General features: G+C 34.9%; 2 protein-coding genes across 3 annotated transcripts; both read right to left on the bottom strand.

The window, feature by feature from the left end:
• Positions 1-5,715: 5,715 nt before the first annotated feature.
• On the bottom strand, positions 5,716-11,883 carry LOC112710658 (glutamate--tRNA ligase, cytoplasmic). Its single transcript, XM_025762981.3, has 7 exons — positions 11,492-11,883; positions 10,197-10,398; positions 9,582-9,678; positions 9,192-9,345; positions 7,710-8,812; positions 7,086-7,553; positions 5,716-6,098 (listed from the first exon to the last, which is right to left on the bottom strand). The coding sequence occupies exons 2-7, from the start codon at positions 10,334-10,336 to the stop codon at positions 5,886-5,888; spliced, it is 2,175 nt and encodes a 724-aa protein (XP_025618766.1). The 5' UTR covers positions 10,337-10,398; positions 11,492-11,883; the 3' UTR covers positions 5,716-5,885.
• A 2,033-nt stretch (positions 11,884-13,916) lies between these two features.
• On the bottom strand, positions 13,917-20,471 carry LOC112710657 (phytochrome A-2). 2 transcript variants are annotated; one of them, XM_025762979.3, is made up of 5 exons: positions 19,681-20,471; positions 17,054-19,119; positions 15,803-16,619; positions 15,096-15,386; positions 13,917-14,306 (listed from the first exon to the last, which is right to left on the bottom strand). In XM_025762979.3, the coding sequence occupies exons 2-5, from the start codon at positions 19,107-19,109 to the stop codon at positions 14,093-14,095; spliced, it is 3,378 nt and encodes a 1,125-aa protein (XP_025618764.1). In that variant the 5' UTR covers positions 19,110-19,119; positions 19,681-20,471; the 3' UTR covers positions 13,917-14,092. The 2 variants fall into 2 exon arrangements, with proteins under 2 accessions (XP_025618764.1, XP_025618765.1); XM_025762980.3 differs by having other exon boundaries at positions 19,686-20,161.
• Between the last annotated feature and the right edge of the window lie 967 nt (positions 20,472-21,438).

The following is a 21,438-nucleotide window of genomic DNA, read 5'->3' as shown; positions in this document are numbered from 1 at the left end:
ACCTCGAGGCTTCCCCGAGTCGAGAATTCTCCTCCATGTTGATGTACTTCTGCGCCCATTCTTGTACTTCGTCTAGGGATGCTGGGTACTTTTTTGATATAGATTGGCTAAATGGTCCTTCTCGTAGGCCATTTACGAGGCCCATGATGGCAGCTTCTGTTGGTAGACTTTGTATGTCCATGCATGTTTTGTTGAATCTTTCCATATAATTACGAAGACTCTCTCGATCTCCTTGCTTGATTCCTAGTAGGCTGGGTGCGTGTTTGGCTTTGTCCTTTTGTATGGAAAATCTGGCCAGGAACTTTTTGGCCAGGTCGTCAAAACTTGATATGGATTTTGGAGGTAGGTTGTCGAACCATCTAATGGCTGTTTTGGTAAGGGTTGTTGGAAAGGCTTTGCAGCGAACCGCGTCCGAGGCATCAGTGAGGTACATTCTACTTCTGAAATTGCTAAGATGATGGTTGGGGTCCGAGGTGCCGTCGTATAGGGTCATATCCAGAAGTTTGAAGTCCTTTGGGATTTTGGTCTTCATAATTTCCCTGGTGAATGGATCTTGCTCCTTGTGAGAGCTGTCCTCTGGAGTGGATCGAGTAGCTTTGGTTTTGAGATCGGCTTCGAGTTTTAGGAGCTTATCTTCTAACTCTCGGCGTCGCCTGATCTCTCAGTGTAGATCTTCTTCTTTTTCGCGTTAATGTTGAGCCTCTTTCTCAAGTTGCTTTAATCGATCCTGAAGCGCCTCTATCACTCCTGGGTTTGATGAATTTTTGTCTCCGTTAGGCTCCGGAGTATCTTTGAGTATAGCATCCATGTTCTTGTGCGGTGTTCTATCTTCCAAACCTAAGTCGTGGTCGTTGTCATGGTCGTCCTCCATGGTGTTGGGATGACTTCCAGGTTCCCCGACAACGGTGCCAATGTTCCGAGGGTTACCTGAAACTGTAGGTCGATCTCGTCCGAGATCTTCTGTGCGGATCGGAGCTGTTGTGTCCGACTTGTTGGACTGGGTGATGGTGTTGATCCTTCGTCCCCGGAGGGTGGGGGGTACCTGCAAGGGACTCCAATGCTTAAGTTAGTAAGGGTATTAAGCATGTAGTGAGTAGAATCAGAGTATGAGTTATACCTGGGTGCTCCAGTGTATTTATAATGGTGAGAGGTGACCTTCTTTGGATAAGATAAGTTAGTTATCTTATCTTATCTTATCTTTTGTCGAGGTCAGCTTATCTTCCATGGAACCGCCCTTATCTCTATAGGCTTGGGCTGCCTTTGGATCGGGGTCGTATTCCTTGAGTTGGGCCCTTCTTTGGGCTTTCTTGTCGATTTGGCCGAGTTCTTTACGAAGAAGTCGGTCCACTTGACCGAAAGAGGTCGGTCGCTTTGCTACTGATCATCCCGGCTCGGACAGCTCGACCCAGGGTATGAACAATGTTAAATACAGTATTTGTTAACAATGTTCCAGATGTAGCGTTAAAGAATAACTAATAATAGAAAACCCATTTTAGTTAGTTAGCATACCTTGCTATCTTGAAGTACCATTTCAATGGAGAAAATCTCCTTCTGGTTAAACTTGCTAGGAACTTCCTATTTTCTAACGATATATGCCTTAAAGTTCCATGCTTGCTTTTTCGCATTCACATCAGCAAAGAAATCATATATTTCTCCCATTGGGTCTAAGATTTTGCTGGAGAAACTTTGAAAGGGAAGCACACTAACTTTTAGTGAGGAAATATGACCGGATGTGAAGTATTTTATATAGAGATTTATATATAAAGAGACAGCAATAAGGATACGTGTTGATTGGAGAAAAACAAAAAATAGTAGAAAAGAGGACAGGTAAGATATCTGGATGGGGGTTATTGTTTGGCTACTTATCTTTAAATATTATAAAAATAGATAGATTGATCTTGTTTTGAGACTGATTTTAGTGGACAGGTATCGAGTAAATAGCTGTTCCACTTGTCGAGAGCTTAGACATCCACTAGTTACGTATTATATATAAGAAGATTAAGATGGTACAAGTTTTTCAATTCCAACTCAAAATTTCTTGAATCTTTTTCACTAGGTTTCTTTTCAGAATAATATCGTCAAACTTCTTTCAATGCGCCATAAGAAAAGTCTTCAAACAATCTGTTTCACAAAGAACATCGCAAAAATCATATTTCCATGCAAAGATTAAACTCGTCCAAATAACATAAAGTTCAACCTGAAAATTACTAGTTTTTTCTAACTTCACAAAGTAACCTTTTACCCAACAACCATCCGAGTTACAAATAAGACAACAAAAATCCATTGATCCACTAAGAGGAATCTGACTAATATCACAATTTACTTTAATCGAATTTATAGATGGAAGGACCCAAGAAAAATAGAGTGAAGGAAGAGATAAAGAGATGTGCATAATCATAATAACCACTTTGCTGGCAACCCACCCATCATTAGAGTTAAAAATATCATTATTTCTATCCCTCTAAATCCACCAAAAGGTTAAATAAAATAAAAAGTATTTCTTTAGTTGGGATCTCACTTAAGTCCATTCTTCAAGTAGGAAAAGAAAAATATATACCCAAAAAAGTCTAATTTTTTTACTTTAGTACAGTTTCTGAGACAATAAAAAAGTGATTCAGAAATTTATTTGCATCTATGATAGATATCAAACGTGGTAAAACTACCATAAAACCTAAACTCAGCACTAAAAACCCCATCATGAAGACAAAATTAAATCAAGAACTTGTAATTTTTTTGGCACTTATAGTCTCCAAATCCAAAGCCAATTGTCAAGCTCATCCCAGCCAACCTTCCTCTTAAAAAGCCAAGTATAATCACTGCTAACTGAATAGAAATTAGAAGCAATGCACTCCAAACCCAACCCAATCTCTCGCCGACTTGCAAATCAGGATTATATCTCTTCAAACTCTCTAATCTTACGAGGAATAGCAGTGACAATATTAGCAAAATTTTCACTCTCTTACATTATTAATGGTCAAATTAGTATTAAAAATGTGCACAAAAGACAATTCCTCGGCAATTTGACCTTCAAGCATCCACTTCTCAAACCAAAGGATTGAGTTGGTGATCGATAAACCAAGAAAAATCATCCTTTAAGGCAACAAAAGATTTACATATGGTTTTTTATATATGAGATGCTGAAACCGGAAAAGAACCATCAAATACTTCCCCTTCGCACAGATATTTTGCTTTTAATAAAGTTGTATATCCAAGCAAAATACTTAGGTCTATTTGAGAAGCTTTAAAAATATCTTTTTTTATCTTTTGACTTATTGAAAAGTAGTAATATTAATGTCTGGTGTAATTTTCAAAACTAAATTGCAGCTTTCTAAGAAGTTATTTAGGAGCTTATAGAGAAGTTAAAAAAATGACTTCTCTCATAATACTACTACTTTTTACCATATTTCTATAAAATAAGCACTTTTAGAAGTAAAAATTCAAACATAAAATAACTTATTTATAAACTACTTTTAATATAATCATTTATTATTTAAGTTATTTTTTTAAAAAGAACTTAATTAAGCTGTTTACTTAAACTGGGTTAATCAAGTTCAACCAAGTTGTTATGACAACTTTTCAAATCACGCGCCTTCTTCTTCTTCTAAATTCACGCACGTATGTTCTTCTTCTTCTCCTCCTCATCCTCCTCCTTCTTCTTCCAAATTCGCACACGCATGTTCTTCTTCTTCTTCCCCTTCTTCTTCTTCTTCCCAATGTTACATCTTCTTCTTTTTCTTTTCCTTTTTTGTTATCGTCATCACCAATAACACCAACATTTTGCTAACATCTTTATTAGTTTTGATTTTCTCTGATGTCATCATTAAATAATTTCGGTTCATTTGGGTGTTAATTGAGGTTCACTTGATACTACTGATAAGTATTGACCAAATTTTTTATTCTTTAAATAATTTCAGTTTATTTCTTAGTTTAATTGAGGTTCATTTTGATCTAAAAATAAATTCGATATGTTTTTGTTAATAATTGAGTCTTTTTAACTGTTTGTTCAAATCTGAATTAATTTCGGTTCATTTGTGTACTAATTGAGGTTCACTTGCTGCTGTTGATAAGTGTTGACCAAATTTTTTAGCAAAGAAGAATAAAATTATTCATTATCACTTTATTCAATGGCATTCCATTCTATTCCATTAGTTCAGTTTTGAACAAGCAGTCAAAAAAATTCAATCATAAAAAACAAATACATGAAATTCATTTTTGGACCAAATGAACCTCAAATAAACTAACAAATGAACCGAAATTACTTAAGGAATAAAAAATTTGGTCAAAACTTAACAGCAGCATCAACTGAACCTCAATTAACACACAAATGAACCAAAATTAGTTCATTTTGAACAAGCAGTCAAAAAGACTCAATCATCAACAAAAACACATAGAATTTATTGCTGAATCCAAATGAATCGCAATTAAACTAAGAAATGAACCGAAATTACTTAAGAAATAAAAAATTTAGTCAATATTTATCAGCAACATCAAGTGAACCTCAATTAATTCACAGATGAACCGAAATTAGTTCAATTTTGAACAAATAGTAAAAAAGACTCAATCATCAACAAAAACGCATTGAATTTATTTTTGAATCCAAATGAACCTCAATTAAAAGGAGAAAAAAAATGCAGCAACAATAACAATAATAAAAAAAATGATAATTGAGAAAAAACACACAAATAAAAAGAAGGAAGAATGCGAAGAATAAGAAGAAGGAGGAATGCAAACACAAAGAAGAAGTAATGCGAAGAAGAAAAAGGAAGAACACGAAGACGAAAACGAAGAAGCGTTATTGAAATATGTGTGTGTACACCTGGTGTAATAAAAGTGATTTTTATTGAGTTTGAGTCTACTTAATTAGACTTGGGTACAAAAATACTTGGATATATAGTTAGACTGTTTTGCTTTTATGAGACCCACCCAAGACTTGTCTTCAGAGTGCAAGTATGTAAGATATGTTAACTGTTATGTGCTTATAATCCGAATATTATATGGAATCTAAACTGACAAAATATTGCATAAAAGAAACCAATCAACTTTTGAAACAAATATTCTATTTAGATTCTGTACAAGGAATTCTGGATTGGCCAAATAGACAAATACATCTTTGTAAAAATGATACTTACAACTCACTGCTTAGTTTTTAAAAAGTGGATATGTTAGTCCTTAATAAAATATAAAATAGAACTGATAAGTTTGAAATGGGATGTGGAATATGATTAGTGATAGAAGTTAGTTAAGAACAAATTAGTTCATTATTTTTTAAAGTTTATATGATTTAACTTGTCATTTGTAAAAATTTAAAAAGACCAAAAAACAAAACATTGGGGGATTAGATTTTCCTTTTATTTTACTTGGGACTAATGTCTGAATTTTAAAGGGTTAATGACCGTCCTGTCAATTTCATATTTTTTTTTTTCATTATACTTATCCGATACAAAAATCTTTAACGACCATAGTTTAATTTTTCCCTTTTATCTATTTAGTGCTTGTTTTGGGAGGTGAAACAAAATGGAAATTCATTTACTCTCCATGGAGTCAGCACCCACTAACAAAGGGAGGTACCAGTCTTAATGATAAATTTGAAATTACGATATTGTCCAAATGTGGATATTGGCTCCTTGCCTAAATTCACACAGATAAACTTGATTCCTTGTGTAAAGGTCATTCCATTACCTCCCAAAAAAAAAAATTGAAAAAGACAGAAAAGGCTTGTCAAAATGCTGGTCAAGAACCCACTAAAATGGTTTGCTTGATTCATATTACAATTTTAATTTTGTGATGGTAAACATGAAGTAGTTCCACAAACTAGTAAGCCCCCATTACTAGCAACTGAGCTATTGAATGTGGGTTGTTCTAGAACATTTTAAAGAACAAAAAGTTTACTTTGTCTGCTGCCTACCATCAGGGATTGCAAATAGCACAATTGGCTTGGATGCCCTAATGAAGGGTGCGTCACACCTGAAATAGCCTTTCCTCTCCAACTGCAATATATCTCCCCGCTGAAGGTTTCGCATATTGGAGTCTCCATAAGCTAGAGTCTCCTTTTTGGTACATGGGTTAATCACATCCATGAAATCCTCCCCTTCTTCGAGCTACATCGAGGGAAAAAAAAGTCAATAATACAAATTCACAGCAAAGCAGACATTACAAAGTTTTGCAAGATAAAAAGCAAGACACAATAAAAATAAGATTTAATTACTTTTTTTTCCATTCAATTAGATCCCTACACTACTTTTAATTTTTTAATTAAGTGTTTACCAATGTAGAAAATGTTGGAGTTAACAAAATATTTCACCACAAATTGAAAATACCCATAACTAAAAACCTAATTAGATCTTTGACCACATATTTTTTGAAAAGAATATTCTGTTAATTTTAATGTTTTTTACACGAAAATAACCTAATTACAAAATTAAAAACAGTGTAGAAACCCAATTGAAAAGAAAAAAAAAATATAGAAATAATTGCAAATTTGGTAAAACTATAAGGACCAATAAACTATAGAGTAATTAAACCAAATATGAAATAATTTGCTGAAGAAAAAAGGTTAGGGTAGATTGGTACAAGAATGAGATCAGTGGTACTAGCAGGCAGTCATGAATGGTGGTGGAAGTCAAATAGGGAAGGTGGGGGCCGACGGCAATTGATTCAGAAGAGGAAGTGGGAAATGATTTAGTTTGCTATATTTTATTCCATGTATATTCCAAACACTAATTAAAAGGCCTACTTGGATTGCTAATTCTTAACCCTATCCAATATTTTTGTGCAATGATGCAAGTTTATCCGATAATTATTGATTTGGAAGTGGATATTTTCCAGTCTAAGTTTATCTCCATAATTATTGACAATTTGTCAAAGAATAATATTATTAAAATAAGACGGCCATTTAACTTGAATAGGTCACACTTAACAGAATTTATATAGATCATCCAAACTGGCAGGCCCCTGTGGGGTTTTGAGCTGGAGCTGCCATAGCTTATGGCTAGAGCAATGGAAGGGGCTCCAGCATAGAAAACAGTAAGGGTAACTGTATAATCATGCCTGAATCCTTGACAATTTTAGGGTGTAAAAGCACATACCTTCTTTTTGGTAATTAGATAATCAAAGTCCACCAATGTCAGGTTAACTAGTTCATCTATGAAAGGCAGCCAAGTGAGTTTCAATTTTGTGGTCTTCACAGACCCTTCAAGATGCAAAACACCAATCAACCCTGTGACATTCCCATCTTGATCTTTCTGTATTTCCTTCACTATGGCATTTCCCCAGTCCATTAGGGTTACTTCCTCGCCTGCTGATATGGATGCTGCGTCAACATGGTCAAGCCATATCTTTTTAGTAAATGTTGTGGCTTTATCGCCAGCAGCAGCATATTTCTTGTGCTTAGGTATGATGCGGACAAATGGTTTCTCAGGACCATCAGTGAGGGTCAGCAACACTCGTCTGTCTGCAATGACAGCAGTGTGTCTCGGGCAGACAGGATCAATAATCTTCTTATTAATTGTCCAAAGCTTGTCCCATTCCATGAGATTGAGATTTTTTGATGCTCCCTGCACAAATATGGAATACTCATGAGTATTCTCAGAATGAGTGTGAAAGAAGAAATGAAGAACGCACAAAGATTTAACAAGGAAGCAAATTTTTTTTATTATATATCATTCCCAGTCTTTTCTTTTGACAATAAATGAAAGAATATCTGTACATACTTGCTCAACAATAAACTGTATTAGTGCTTCAATTTTCAAACCTCTGCGAACAATTCCTTGCACTGTAGGAAATCGCGGGTCATCCCATCCATCAACTCTCCCATTTTGGACAAACCACAGAAGTTTTCGTTTGCTGAGAACAGTGTAGACCATATTTAATCGACTGAATTCATAGATTATAACTTTTCGAACTCCCAAATCCTCCTGAATCCTGTAATATTGAGCATTTCGATCATGGTACTCACTAGACCGAAGAGCATGAGTAATTCCTTCAATAGCATCAACATATGGACACGCAAAGTCATAAGTTGGGTAAACCTTATACTTGGATCCAATTCTGTGATGAGGCATCGGATTGCAACGATAATACACAGGATCTCTGAGTGATTTGTTTGGGTCCTGCATATCCAACTTGCCACGGACACAACATTGTAAGCCTCTCTCAGATCCTGCAATCATTTCCTTCCACAATTTCAAGTTATCCTCCACGGTGTTGTCTCTGTTTTTAGATTCTATACCATCCATTCTTTCTTTTTGCATCTGTTCACGTGGGGTGTCATCAACATATGCTTTACCCTGGCGTATTAAATTTTCAGCAGTTTTCAGCAACTCAGGGAAGTAATCGGATGTATATGTCACGCGTTCATAATTGACACCCAATGTATCAACATCTTTCAGCACGTTGTCCACAAATTCATTGCTTTCTTTAGCAGGGTTCGTATCATCAAACCGTAGAATAACTTTGCCTTGGTATCGCTCAGCAAAATATTTGTTCAACAAGGCTGCTTTTGAGTGTCCAATGTGAAGATAGCCACTGGGTTCCGGAGCAAAACGCAGACAAACTTTTCCAACTTCAGCATCTGGAAGATCTATATCTGCTGAAGATTTGCTTCCTCCTTTAGCAGATAGATCACCATTCACAGTCTTCACTTGATCAGCCACAGCTGGCATGGCCACTGATGGATCTGCACTTTTTTTTCCAGTATATTTTGTTGTAACTTCATTTATTGCAGAACCATATTCCTCTGTAATTGAATTGAACCATCGTGCAAGATTTGGATACTTTTTTGACTTCCTTAGACTTTCCCATCTCTTTCCAGTTCCTGCAAAGGTATGGCATGCATAGAATTTATGTGGACTATACATAATATCAATAGAACACTAAGCTACATGGAATAAAGAATGCAGAGCTTATTAGTTGCAAAGTCAACATTACAAGTTGAAGGGAAAGACAAAGGTGATCTTAGTGAGCAACCATGTTACACAGAATATTGGTATCAGATCATATTAGGTGCAAACTACAATGTCAACATTATAAGTAACGGTGGCGTATTTTGTTGCAGTGTTGCCTACCAAATCTTACATCATGCCAGAAAAGATAAAGTACAGTATGAATATACAGATTTTCTCTTCGATATGCAGCTTGTTTGACAGAAACATAACAGTAAAACAAGTTAATCAGGTCTCCTAAATGATCTTTACCTGCAAGACTTGACCAGATTGCTACATCCGCAATTGATAATGAATGGCCAACAAAAAGTGTACGCTTCTCCAAGAACTGATCCATATATTTGCATCCATTCTCAAAAGTAGGGCCTGATAAGAAGACAGGTACATACTCCAGCCATTCATCAATCTGTGAAGCAAAGAAAATGAAGCAAACCAAAAAAGGCACTAACTCACAACCACAAGCAGATGCTGACGAGCTATTTAGAAGATAATTTAAATGTTCAATCTTAAAGCAACACCATTAATTTGTCATGGAATCATTTTAATCTTTCATTTCATTAAAGCATTAATTTACTAAGTAGTTTCTAAAAGCAAAAAATGAATCATTATGTGGATATAAAGACATCACATCAAGAAATTCACCTGGGTAGCCTCGAAAGCATCTTGGCCATAGAAATTGGGAATGTTGGCAACCCGCCCAACATAACGCAGAAGAACGGATGCTCCGTGCAATTTCAGCCTGCAAAGCCAAATGCATTCATCAACAAGTAGTAGACAGTAGATAGTAGTATACTTAAGAAACAAAATAGTAAAACGTTTTTTATTTCCCACCAGTACCACCTATTTGAAAATAGACAAATGCCAAATTGAAAGAACTTCTATTATCAATTTCAAAAGGAAAACTTAACGGAAAACAAAATACTAACATAAAATCATTATAAATATAACAACTCAATAATTACTTCCTATTACTATATTATAAAATCCAACATGCTTATAGGGATTGAAACAAGTCCAGTGCATGTCATCAATAACTTAATAAAGCTCAATGCAACGCAAAATATATTGGCACTACAGTGTCACTGCCTCTTGGATATACTTCAAAGTATTTAACTATGCATTACTACATAAACTTAAAATTAAGAATATATTAAAAAAAGAGGAAAAATTGGGGAAAACAGAGAAGAAACTGATGAATCGAGTTATTATATAAAAAAATAGAAATGAGATCGGAAAAGAAGGAAGGGAATATGATACCCATTAGAGAAGAGAAATGTCGGAGATGAATCAGGAGAGAGTGATGTGTCAACCGAGGGAGAGATTCCGGCGAGCTTGGCGGCGGCGATGACCGATAGTGGCGGAGTAGCAGCGGCGAAAGCAAAGGTTTTGATGTCCATGTTTTGGAGCAAAGACTGCGTTGCCTGCTCGTCCCCTCAAACAGCTGGATTAGTAATAGTATCTACAAATTAGGGCACACCAATGAAATTTAGTTTTTCACATAGTTGTCAGAACCGAACCGGTCAGATTACTGGGTCACCGGGTCACTTGGTTAACCGGTAAGTCACTTGTTTAACCAATAAGTCATTGGTTGAACCGGTTGACTTGGTCTCACGTAAGTAAAAAAACATAAAATAGTCAAAAATTTAAAATTCGAAATACATATTGTCAGTTTGTCACTAACATTTTAACAACAATCGTCTCAACTTCTAAAAATAAATAATTCTACCAAATCATTATTTGTCAAAGACGTGTGCTGCAAATAAAGGGGATAGAAGAAAGCAATAAAGTTTCAAAAATTTGAACCTTTAGACGAAAAACTTAAAATCTGAAAAGTGCCAAATACTTCCTAGTTTAAACTCTTACAAACAAAACCAAGCTATCAAAGATTATGTAATAGAATAAACATGAGGAGAATAATATAAATTAACAGAACCTATCCACTATCCAAAATAATATAAACAAAACAGCTCAATTCACAAAATTTATCCACTATCCAACAATATAAATTCACATAACAATATAAAAACAACAATATAAAAACAGCCTCTCAATTCACCATAATGGTATAAAAACAGCAACAAATCAACCCTAAACACTAATAATCAGAAAAACAAAAGCATCAATCAACCACTAAACCTACATATATTACAATGTATCAACAAAATTTGAGAGGATGGTGTTTTTGATGGTGTATTTGATGAAGCCATCTAGAACAACAATAATATAAAACAACAATATATTACACTATTGAATAATCAACAAAATTACAATCAACCAAATATAATCAACAACAATGAAGAATCTGTTAGTACACAGCAGAATTGCTTGACTCCAAAACAAGAAAAGTAAGGTTGATAAGTAGAAATTGGTTTGATAAGTTACAGGTCTGGTTAGTTCTCATCTCAACGTTTCTTATCACACATTGTAAAACCCTTACAGAATGGACAGATTCGGTTAATCAACATCATTAATCAGTTCCTCAGTTAATCAAATTATAACGCAATGAGGCAATAAGTCAATAACTGAATAAATAAAAAAATTAAAAAATATACCTGAGAAGAGGGAGACCAAGCACGGCGAAGCAGAGTCTGTCAAGGGGAATGCAGCAGCGACGGTGAGACACACCGGAAGAGGGCGCGACGACGACGACGACGATGCGAGACGCTGTCACGCAGAGGAGGCGACGAGCCAGGAAGGAGATGCACAGGGGCCGACGCGAGAGTCACGAGACGAAGCAGAGTAGCCCGGCGGTGGCGGTGGCGGTGGCTTTTTTGGGAGTGTGAGAGTCAGAGGCTCTCCTTGTTGAGTGAAACTGAGAGAGAGAGGTAGGGGATGGGGGCTGCTGCTGCTCGAAGAGGGAGAGGGTAGCTTTTAGGTTTCACTTTTTTCTCTTCATAAAGCCAAAACGACGCAGGATTAAAAACCTTTTTTCCCTCAAATTCGCGTATTTTCTCTTTATCATCATTCTTTTATTATTGTTGTTGTTATTGTTGTTTTCTTTTTTCTTTTTAATTGAGTTTTATTTGGATCCAAAAATAAATTTAATGCGTTTTTGTTGATAATTGAGTCTTTTCATAACTTGTTTAATTTCTGTTCTTTTATAAATTAATTGAGGTTCACTTAATACTATTAATAAGTATTGAATAAATTTTTTATTTCTTAAGTAATTTTAGTTCATTCTTAATTTAATTTTTTAATTTAATTGAAGTTATTTGAATCCAAAATAAATTATATGTATTTTTGTTGATGATAAAATCTTTTTAACTACTTATTCAAAATTGAATTAATTTTAGTTTATTTGTATATTAATTGAGATTCAGTTGCTGCGGTTAAGTTTTGAGCAAGTCTTCCCATATTTCTAAAGAGCAATGCTAGGGACCAGCAACATTTGTGATTGGTAGCCATCAATGATGATTTAATAGTGTGAGATTGATATAAAATTTCATCCGATGATTCACCTTTCTCTGCTGGTTACATATTGACCAAAATACAATAAAATTGCTACCCTAGACTTTTCCATTTCTAAAACTTGTTTCTCTTTTTCTATCCAAAACTTTCGCCGTTGATTTCTCTTTCGTCGGAGCTCCGTTCATGATTTCGAGACCACCATTATACTCGTCGTGAGTTGCCTTTTTTTTTTTAATGGATTTAGTTTTTTATTAGTTCGCTTTTTCTTATGGTTTTAAGTCTCCTATTTTAGTCCGTTGGAGTTAGATTCTAAGAATGTTGTAATTTGTATACTAATAATACTATGGTTGCAGATTTTTTAGAGAGATAGTGCTGTCGGTGATGCCACCGCTGTTGCTGTATGTGTGCGGGAAGTGGTTTACTAATTTTTTAATATTAGTGTTATTAAACCGAAATTGAACCTGACAATTTAATATAAGTAAAATTAATACATAAACAGTAACAAGTTTACTTTGTGATTCATTGCAGGATTGAAGAGGTGAAATGATTCTACGTAGAATATGAAGAGATTCTTATCATTTGTTTTTTAAAGAGATTGTTTGCGTTTTCCTTCTTGATCTGGAGAATAAAGTAAACTAAAATAGTTAGGAATAACAAGAGTCGTTACAAATTGTACTAGACTTAGTGCTTTTTTGGGTGTCATTATTTTGATAAAAAAAGATCTTTTTCTATTGAAAAAAATCTTTTTTTATTTTTTAGTGTGTTTGGCAAATTTCTAGTAGTAAAAGTAAGTACTAGAAAAATAAAAAAAAAAAACATCTTTTTTGAAAAGCTGTAATTTACATCTTTTTTTAAAAGATCTTTTTTCCTTAAAAAAAATATGTTTTTCATATAATAAATAAACAAAAAAATACTTTTATATTGTTATACCCAAACATAATTGATAAATAAAAAGATCTTTTTACATGAAATACCCAAACATAAAATTATTTTTATTTTTCTATAAAATCTTTTAAAAAAAGATAACTCGAAAAAATATCTTTTTTTTAAAAGCTCACCCAAACAAACCCTTATTTAGTTATTTATGATACTTGGTGTAAAATAGATAATTTGACATGCCCACTGAGATAAAATTTGAAAATTTGAGCCTCCTGATTGTAGGAAAACGCTGGCAATTTTTTTAAGAGCAAAATTTTTCGACAAATGTAAGGCGAGAGGAATTATAGCACAAATTGTTCAAAATACAAATGATAGAGTGCAAAAAAAAAGGGGGTTTGAAATCGTTTATGGATGACTTTAACAAATTGATAAATATTTGTAAGAAAATAGATGATTCCTTGAAGTGTGAAAAATGGCAAATATCAGTATGCTAAGTAAAAATAAAAGTTTAGAAACACTGATGACATGATCTCATGATAAATAAGTTTATCTCTAATTACTGGATTTTCAGTTCAATATGGCGAAGAGAGCTTAAATTTGCAAACCAACAAACTGAAGTGCGATTCGTGACAACAACCGACCTAAAAGATCAATGTCGTTAACAGTGTCTAGCGCTAGTGCAAGAACTGATGAAGGAATGAGAAAGAAATTAATACATATCTACAGCATGCGTTACAATAAGTTACAGAAACAAACTAGAGGCACAAAGGAATGCAACTGATTTCTCATTCCAGTCACTTTCTGATGTACAAAAAGCACATTATCTTGTAACATCTTATTAACTAACCTTTTTTGGCCAAAACTTACTAATCTTTCAACTTATGAGCTGCGGCAAGTTCAGCAGATAGGATAAAAGATGATTTGCCTGCTTCCCTTACATAACGCACATCTCCATTCATCAGCTTTAGAAGTTTTCTGCTTATGAGAAGGCTTATACCTTCTTCCTCTGATTCAACCCCATTACTCTCAAACATCTGGTTCAGCAGTGCTTCTGGCACCCCACTACCACCATGTGTTATGCTGCATGTATTACACAAGTTTAGCATTATTTTTATGTACTATCAATGTGAAAACAGTTTTGTTATTTCAACAACTCATCGCCATGTCCCCTGTGACGATATGAATCCACTCTACACAGGACATGTGATGAGTAATTTGTGAAAGTTGTTGGAGTGAGTTTCAAAAATAGACAGACTTATGCAAAATGTCTCAACATTATCACTTAAACACATACTTGTAAGACTTTATAGTAGATGATTGAGCGAAAACATTTGGTGACATGGTAATACATGATTCGATGTTTTCACAAAATAAAACAAACTACAATTTTTACTCATGAAAGTTTAGAATGCTGACAAATCTACCCATGAATAAACAAAACCGACTTTGTATCCATGAAGGATAAGGAACTACTATTTCTACCCTAAAAGTTTGGAAGACAAATCTATCTATGGATAAATTTAATGTTACTTTTATCACGTAGAAACCATCTTTTGTGGGTAAAAGCTAATTTCACTCAGTCATGGTTAAATTAGTCAGTGTTCTAAAATTTCATGGGTAGAAATGGTAATTTACTCAAATATTTTCAGTGATGATGCATTAAAATCAAAGTCTATTTATTAGTTGTTCAGTTCAGTTTTTACATAAATAATGTATTTAACAACAGGGAAATGGTTTAATCTTGACATTATAAAATTTAAATTACATATATAATAATAAAGAATTAGACACAGCAGATTTAGGTAGTTATGAAGAAAAAAATAAAAAATAATGGAGTTTCAAATGCCTTGTGTGTGGGTGAATAGTTACCTGAGCTCCAAATTAACAAGATGGACAGATTGCCCTATTTGTTCTTTGGTCAGAGTGGCTGTTACTACAACTTGACCTCCATTGGGTGTGAAGTTTATGGAAATCAATAAGAAGTCAGCTATGGCCTGCTGAAGCCTAAGACTATCACCGTATAAGGTTTCTGTCACAATTTGCTCTTTGACATCGTTGACTATTCGGATAGCTTTGGTGTTACTCTTTGTCATTACTTGACTAAGGGAAGCAACCAATACATCATGCAGAGTGAATTCAGCCATCTCAAGATCCAAGTAACTGTTGATCACAATGGGAAGAAAGGGATATACATAATTGTTACAAAAGAGGCCAAGACCAATAATGACAGTTTAATTTATCAAGCATCATAAATTCCTATTCTAAAAGCATACTCAAGTTTCTTCTGGATTAAACCGTTGTTATCTGAAAACTTTTTATAACTAGATGACACCAAATGTTAGGACTCTACTACTTGTCCCTTATTTTTTTGGCTTAAGAGCGAAAAATGAGGTTAACTTTCTAATTTTATCTACAATGAGGTTTCGAATTTGCGCATCTATGCTGAAGTAGGAGCCTAGGAGGCCTAATTTATTTTTTTCTTTCTTTTTGATAAAATCTGATTGATATCTTGTTAACACTAAAGAATCCAAGGATAACGCAAAATTTAAACAAAAGAAAAATCATAGCTAACATACCCATCAATGATGCTGTCAAGATCTGAGTCATCAAGAACTTTGCTAAGCTGGCACTGGCACTGAGCACTGGTGTGTAGGAGTTGCTTTTGTTCCGCTCCCAACTCAGTGGCCTCCAACATTTTCCGCGAAAACATCATCCCGGATAAAGGATTCCTGATCTGCCTCTTCATATAAGTTAAAGCTTTCAGTCTCTTCAAGGCAGTTTGTTCAGATATTCGCTGAACATGCAATGCTTGTTGCAGCTCTGGACTAGCTAGCTGCAAGAAGCAGAAGACCCCAGTAACTACACCTTCGACGTCCAATTTTTTACTCACCGAAAGCAGGCATTCTACATACTTCCCACTACGAGCAAAGAAACCAAAAGCAACCTTTGCTGTCTCCAAACCGGTCATGGCTTTATTAAGTACAATACCAAAATTAACAAAAGCTTCTTGGTTCTTAAGACGACAACAAGCCATCTGAGTCCCAAAAACCTCTCCTAAAAGCATTTTATCCATCACCTCTTCTCTCTTCCATCCGGTCACCTTTGTCATAGCTGCATTCCACTCACAACACCAGCCAAATTCATCAGTTCCAAATATTGGGGGGATCAATGGGTTGGGATTCTGTACAATTGCCTTGTAATCACCTTCAATTCGGGTAAATTTATCCATGACAGTCTTCTGAGCTGTGATGTCTTGGGCCACAAAACAAACCCCCACAACATTATCATGAATATCCCGGCTTGCGCAAGCATTAACTACCAATCTAATAGGACCACAATCAACTTTAGACCCATGTGTTTTGATCTCAAATTGGACGTTTTTCTCTTCTTCACCTAATTACATTTAACAGAAGAATTCAGTAATTTAAGAATACAAGGGGCAGGCAAGAATGCAAGAGAGAATGAACTGATTCCTCCAACCAAGAATCAGAAGAACACTCAACTCCTAGCTCCTTCCCAAATCATGTGTATCTCAAAATTGAATGAAATTGTAAACAAGGCAAGCTATCTTTCCATAACTCTTTCATGAGTGCCATATTCGCGTATGGCTTTATATACACATAGCTAAATAGTGATAGATTCACATTACTGCTTCCTCTTTTTTCCCCAAGTATATATACGCGTTATTGTTAATTTTAAACTTTTTGTTCACAATGCTATATGTAAAAGACAAAAAGAGAAGAGTTTATATCTTCACCAAAATTTTTTTTTTTAAAAAAATATATTATATAAGGAAAAGATGCAGAAGGCGGGAAAAAAAGGCATACCTTTCAATGCCATCTCAAGCATCTTCTTGACTATACCAACTGAAGAGTTCTCAACGAGCGTGAGAAGATGCTTCCCTATAGCATCACCAACCGAAAGGCCAGTCAATTCGGCAATCTTTATATTCCATCCATTAACCAGCCCATCAACATCTACAGCCAGAATAGGTACTGTTGCAGTTTCAATTAATCTAACCATCTCACTTGTCACGGCTTCCAGTTCCTGCATCCCTTCAATCCTCAAATCATTCAGCCTTGTATTTATTGCATTTGTGGTTATGTCCATACTATCCATCTCTTTGAATGCATTTCTTAGTATTAGTTGCAATGAATGAATAGCATCCATCTCGTAGTCTTTCCACGGTAAGCTCCTTGACTTAACAACTTCAAGGAAAGCCTTGAAAGATGACCGTGGATGCATCCTCCTGCCGTCGTCCTTTTCACCAGGGTCATGCTTTGCACCACCCCATCTGATTTCTGCAGCTGTGTGTGATCGAAACCAGAAAACTATGTCTTTCTCAGTTATTCTAACCGCTGCCATTCCACATACTACATCACCAAGAGACAGAGCCCCTGGGAACCCGGCATCATACAAGCTATCTGTACTAAGACCTGTGGAATCCATATGGTGCTCAGACAACCACAAAGCTATCTCTCTTATATGAGATTCAGTAGGTGTTACTCCTAATCTCCATACCTTGTTTTTATACAAGAGGGAAGCCCCATCACATTTAACTAGGTCCATTATATTAGGGCTTTGTGATACAATTCCTAGGGGTGCATCTCGCATCAGCATATCACACAAGAGCGTCTGAGTGCGAAGGATATTCTTTTCAGTAATCTGATATTCTAACTCTATTTCTCTGTTGACATGGATGGCAAATACTTGTGTCAGAAACTCACAAGCATACCTTAGAGGAAAAGGAACAAACCTGGGAGTAGTGTTATGACAAACAACTAAGCCCCAGAGTCGCTTTCTCTTTTGTGGCTGAACAGCATCAGAGTTGTCCGCATCTTCATCGCTGTCATTGACTATAACTGCCATAACTAGGGAAGCAATTGAATCCATGTTTGACATGTATTGCAAATGGCAACTATGAGGAGCTCTTAAGGTTGAACCACACAAAGTCAAATCGAATGGCAGCTTCTCATCTTGAACAACCTTTACATGTTTTGCATGACAATCAACAATCATACGGACCTTGTTCTTCAAGAACAAAAAACGTGCAGCCTGGGGAATATCAGTGGACGGATAGTGCAACCCAAGATATGGTTCAAGTCCTGGCTTTGTTAACTCAGCAATCACTTCCCCATGATCATCCTCATGAAATTTATAAGCCATCACCCTGTCATAACCCGTGAGTTCAAAAACTTCTTGAACCATTGTATCACATAGCCTTTCCATGCTCCCACTAGGCAAAGACTGCAATCGGGTGATTGCTTTCGCAGCAAGCTTGTAGGATTGCAGAGCACCTGCTGCAGTCATAGGAACTTCATAAGGCTTGACGGGCTCAAAGTCAATAATCAAACTACCAGTAACACGATGGAGAATAGCATAGAAGGGTTTCCCAGAAGTCTTGCAATGAACTAGGATGGGGTTAAGAAGATGAACTTCTCCAAATCCTAGTGCTTTCTGCAATGCCGAAGCACTTGGAGCAGTGAAAATAGTTCTTATGTCGGTGCCAATGCCAAGGGCAGGGTGGTCACCAACACTGGGAACAGCATGACTCGCCATGGTCAGCATCTCTGGTGCATTCTCAGTGTAAGCAATCACCTTGCATGTTTTCTCATCCAAGGCCAGCAAGCACCCAAAGGGTTGAATCATCTTGCCTTTCTGTATGTGATGGAGGTAAGCTGTTGTTACTTTATCTGTTCTTGGTTGATTTTCTCCATCAGCTGAGCCGGAGGCGCGCACCGAACTAGAGTAGTCAAAGGAACTACCAGACTCCTCAAAACTAGCATGGAGCTTTGCATCTACAGTGGTCTGAGCAATAATTCTAGCGCTATGTCTTGATCTCCCCGAATTGCTAGAAGATTGGCTAGGCCTTGAGGATGACATTTTCACCGAACTACAATTGAAACAACAGAAATAACACAATTAAGTTAAACTGGATTATTATTAGAACATAGTACAAAGATACAAATCTTTGTAATCCTGCTCATTATAGCAATTCAAGAAGAGTGGAAGCAAATTTCAAAATGTTTTCAATATGGCAAAAAGGGCTTCATTCAGCAAGTAATGTAATGACCCAATCAAGGACAAGTTAAATTTCTTCAAATCTCACGTGAATAAAATTGTCTATTACATCATTATCCATATAATTACTCTTAATTATGATGTTCTCCTAAGAAGGAAAACAACAATGTCCCACTTCAACTCAGATGGACTCACAACCGCATGGCTCATTCTTACTCTTAATTTTCAAGAAAAACAACTAACAATGACGATCTCAGTTTCTTCATGCACAACTTAAGTGTGATTAAAGAAAAAAAAAAAGGAAAATACATGAATAGAACAAAGGAAATGAAGAAAACACAACCACCACCACAGCAGCAAATAGATAACTAACATACCTAACTACCCAAAAACAAAAGAAAGCATGCTAAAAAGAAGAGAAAAGGTAACTAACCTTACAAGAAAGAAGAAGCCTTGTAGTGTTGTTGACAATGAGGAGAGGAAGTTGGAAGAAAAAGCTGGGCTTTAAAATAAGCAAGTGCCTGCTGCAGTTGAAGAAGAAGAAGAAGAAGCTCTATTCATGAAAGAAAACCTCGATCAACGGCAATCTTATGTGTGTCCCCCCCAAACATTGAAACCCTCAAATCCAAATCCAACTTCCAAGTTCAGCACTCAGCACTGCTGCTACTACTGCTCATCACTGAGGAGGGGACCCCCATAACACCAAACTTGTATTATATATAAAATTTATAAATAAGTAAATAAATGTTGGGCACTATAAAAACAAAGAAACACCATGTGAATATGGTCGAATGAAATGAATGAATGAATGAATAAAATAATAAAAGATGGGGATAATTATGGTCATGGAATAGTTGAAGTTCCCTCTGGAAGGGGATTCTCAATTCTGGCATGTATATATTATTATTTTAATTATTTTAATTCGGGAAAGACACACTAAATTGGGCAAGTGGGCATTTGGTTTGGTTGCTAAAGTGGACAATAATGACAGTTACATGATGATCACGCATCACGCATACCGATTAAAAAAAGGGGCAAAACAAAATGAGAGTCGCAAGATGGGGAAGCTGCGTTTTATTTTTTTAACTAGCTAAGCTTACTGCCAATTGCTTCCCTTTCCTTCATTCCATTTTTGGGAATCATGTCGCCGCCTCGCCCTCCACCTTTCAACCTTGCATCACTCCAACCAACGCCATACTGAAATCACACTCTCACCTCTGCCTTAATTAATCACCGTTTTCTTCCCTTTTTGCCATTTTTTTCCTTCTTTATTTTTAAGTTTCGTAATTTACTTAATTAATCAGCTTTAAAACTCGAGTCAACTATACCCCTGTAGATGTCTTTAATGTTTACTAATTAGTTAATTAATAGTGCAATTATACTATGTAAATACAAACGATAAGCTACTAAATTAGTTATTCTTACATAATATATATTAAAACATAAAATATATATTAAAATAAATTAACCAGTATATATTTATATATAAATATATTATAATTAAATTTTTTTATATGCATAGTATTTTTTTAATAAAAAATTTTAGAAATTAATAATTTTTAATAATTTTAATTATTATTTGATCAATATAAATATTAAATTATTTTTAATAAATAAATTTTATTAATTTATATATATAACTTCTGAAAAATATAAATATAAATTATATTGACTTATGTATACAAATTTTAGTAAATATAAATACGAATTAGTACTAATTAAATATTAATTTAAAATAATAAGATTTATTAATTACGCAACGTTACTGTTTTCTAATAGTGGGATATTGAAAAAAATTATTGAAAGTGAAAAAAATTGTAAAAAAAACATAAACAAAAAACAATTTAAAATAAAAAATTGATAAAATAATGAAATGGTATTATATACTATCAGTAAATATCTAACTTCTATTATTTGTAAATTTTAGGACAATTTACTTTAATAAACGAACTCCAATTTAAAATTACACAAATCTTTCAAACTCTAAAAGGCTATCTGAATTTTTAAGTTGCATTTTTAGATAAATTGAATTTAATGGATTTCATGTGTAAATCGAAGTTAATGGTTTCGAATTAAATAACCACACTAAATTGAAACAAGAGATTCAATTTATACACGTGAACAGAAGTCCATGGTAAATCGAAACCCATAAATTTTATTTACATGCAACAACTCTCTCAAGTAATTCGAA

Source organism: Arachis hypogaea, chromosome 9 (assembly GCF_003086295.3).
Source record: "Arachis hypogaea cultivar Tifrunner chromosome 9, arahy.Tifrunner.gnm2.J5K5, whole genome shotgun sequence".
Taxonomy (NCBI): Eukaryota; Viridiplantae; Streptophyta; class Magnoliopsida; order Fabales; family Fabaceae; genus Arachis; species Arachis hypogaea.
Note: the sequence above shows the minus strand (reverse complement) of the source record. Positions and strands in the feature narration are given on the sequence as shown.

What these genes read in the sequence shown, in the direction of transcription:
- LOC112710658 (XM_025762981.3), bottom strand. Translation starts at nt 10,336, where the DNA reads ATGGACATCAAAACCTTTGCTTTCGCCGCTGCTACTCCGCCACTATCG. An exon ending in ATGCTTTCGAGGCTACCCAG is followed by an intron (nt 9,346 to 9,581) that starts GTGAATTTCTTG and finishes TTTGCTTCACAG; the next exon opens with ATTGATGAATGGCTGGAGTA. An exon ending in ATCTAATTACCAAAAAGAAG is followed by an intron (nt 6,099 to 7,085) that starts GTATGTGCTTTT and finishes CCCTCGATGTAG; the next exon opens with CTCGAAGAAGGGGAGGATTT.
- LOC112710657 (XM_025762979.3), bottom strand. Translation starts at nt 19,109, where the DNA reads ATGTCATCCTCAAGGCCTAGCCAATCTTCTAGCAATTCGGGGAGATCA. An exon ending in GCTTGAGATGGCATTGAAAG is followed by an intron (nt 16,620 to 17,053) that starts GTATGCCTTTTT and finishes AAATGTAATTAG; the next exon opens with GTGAAGAAGAGAAAAACGTC. An exon ending in CTTGACAGCATCATTGATGG is followed by an intron (nt 15,387 to 15,802) that starts GTATGTTAGCTA and finishes TGTGATCAACAG; the next exon opens with TTACTTGGATCTTGAGATGG.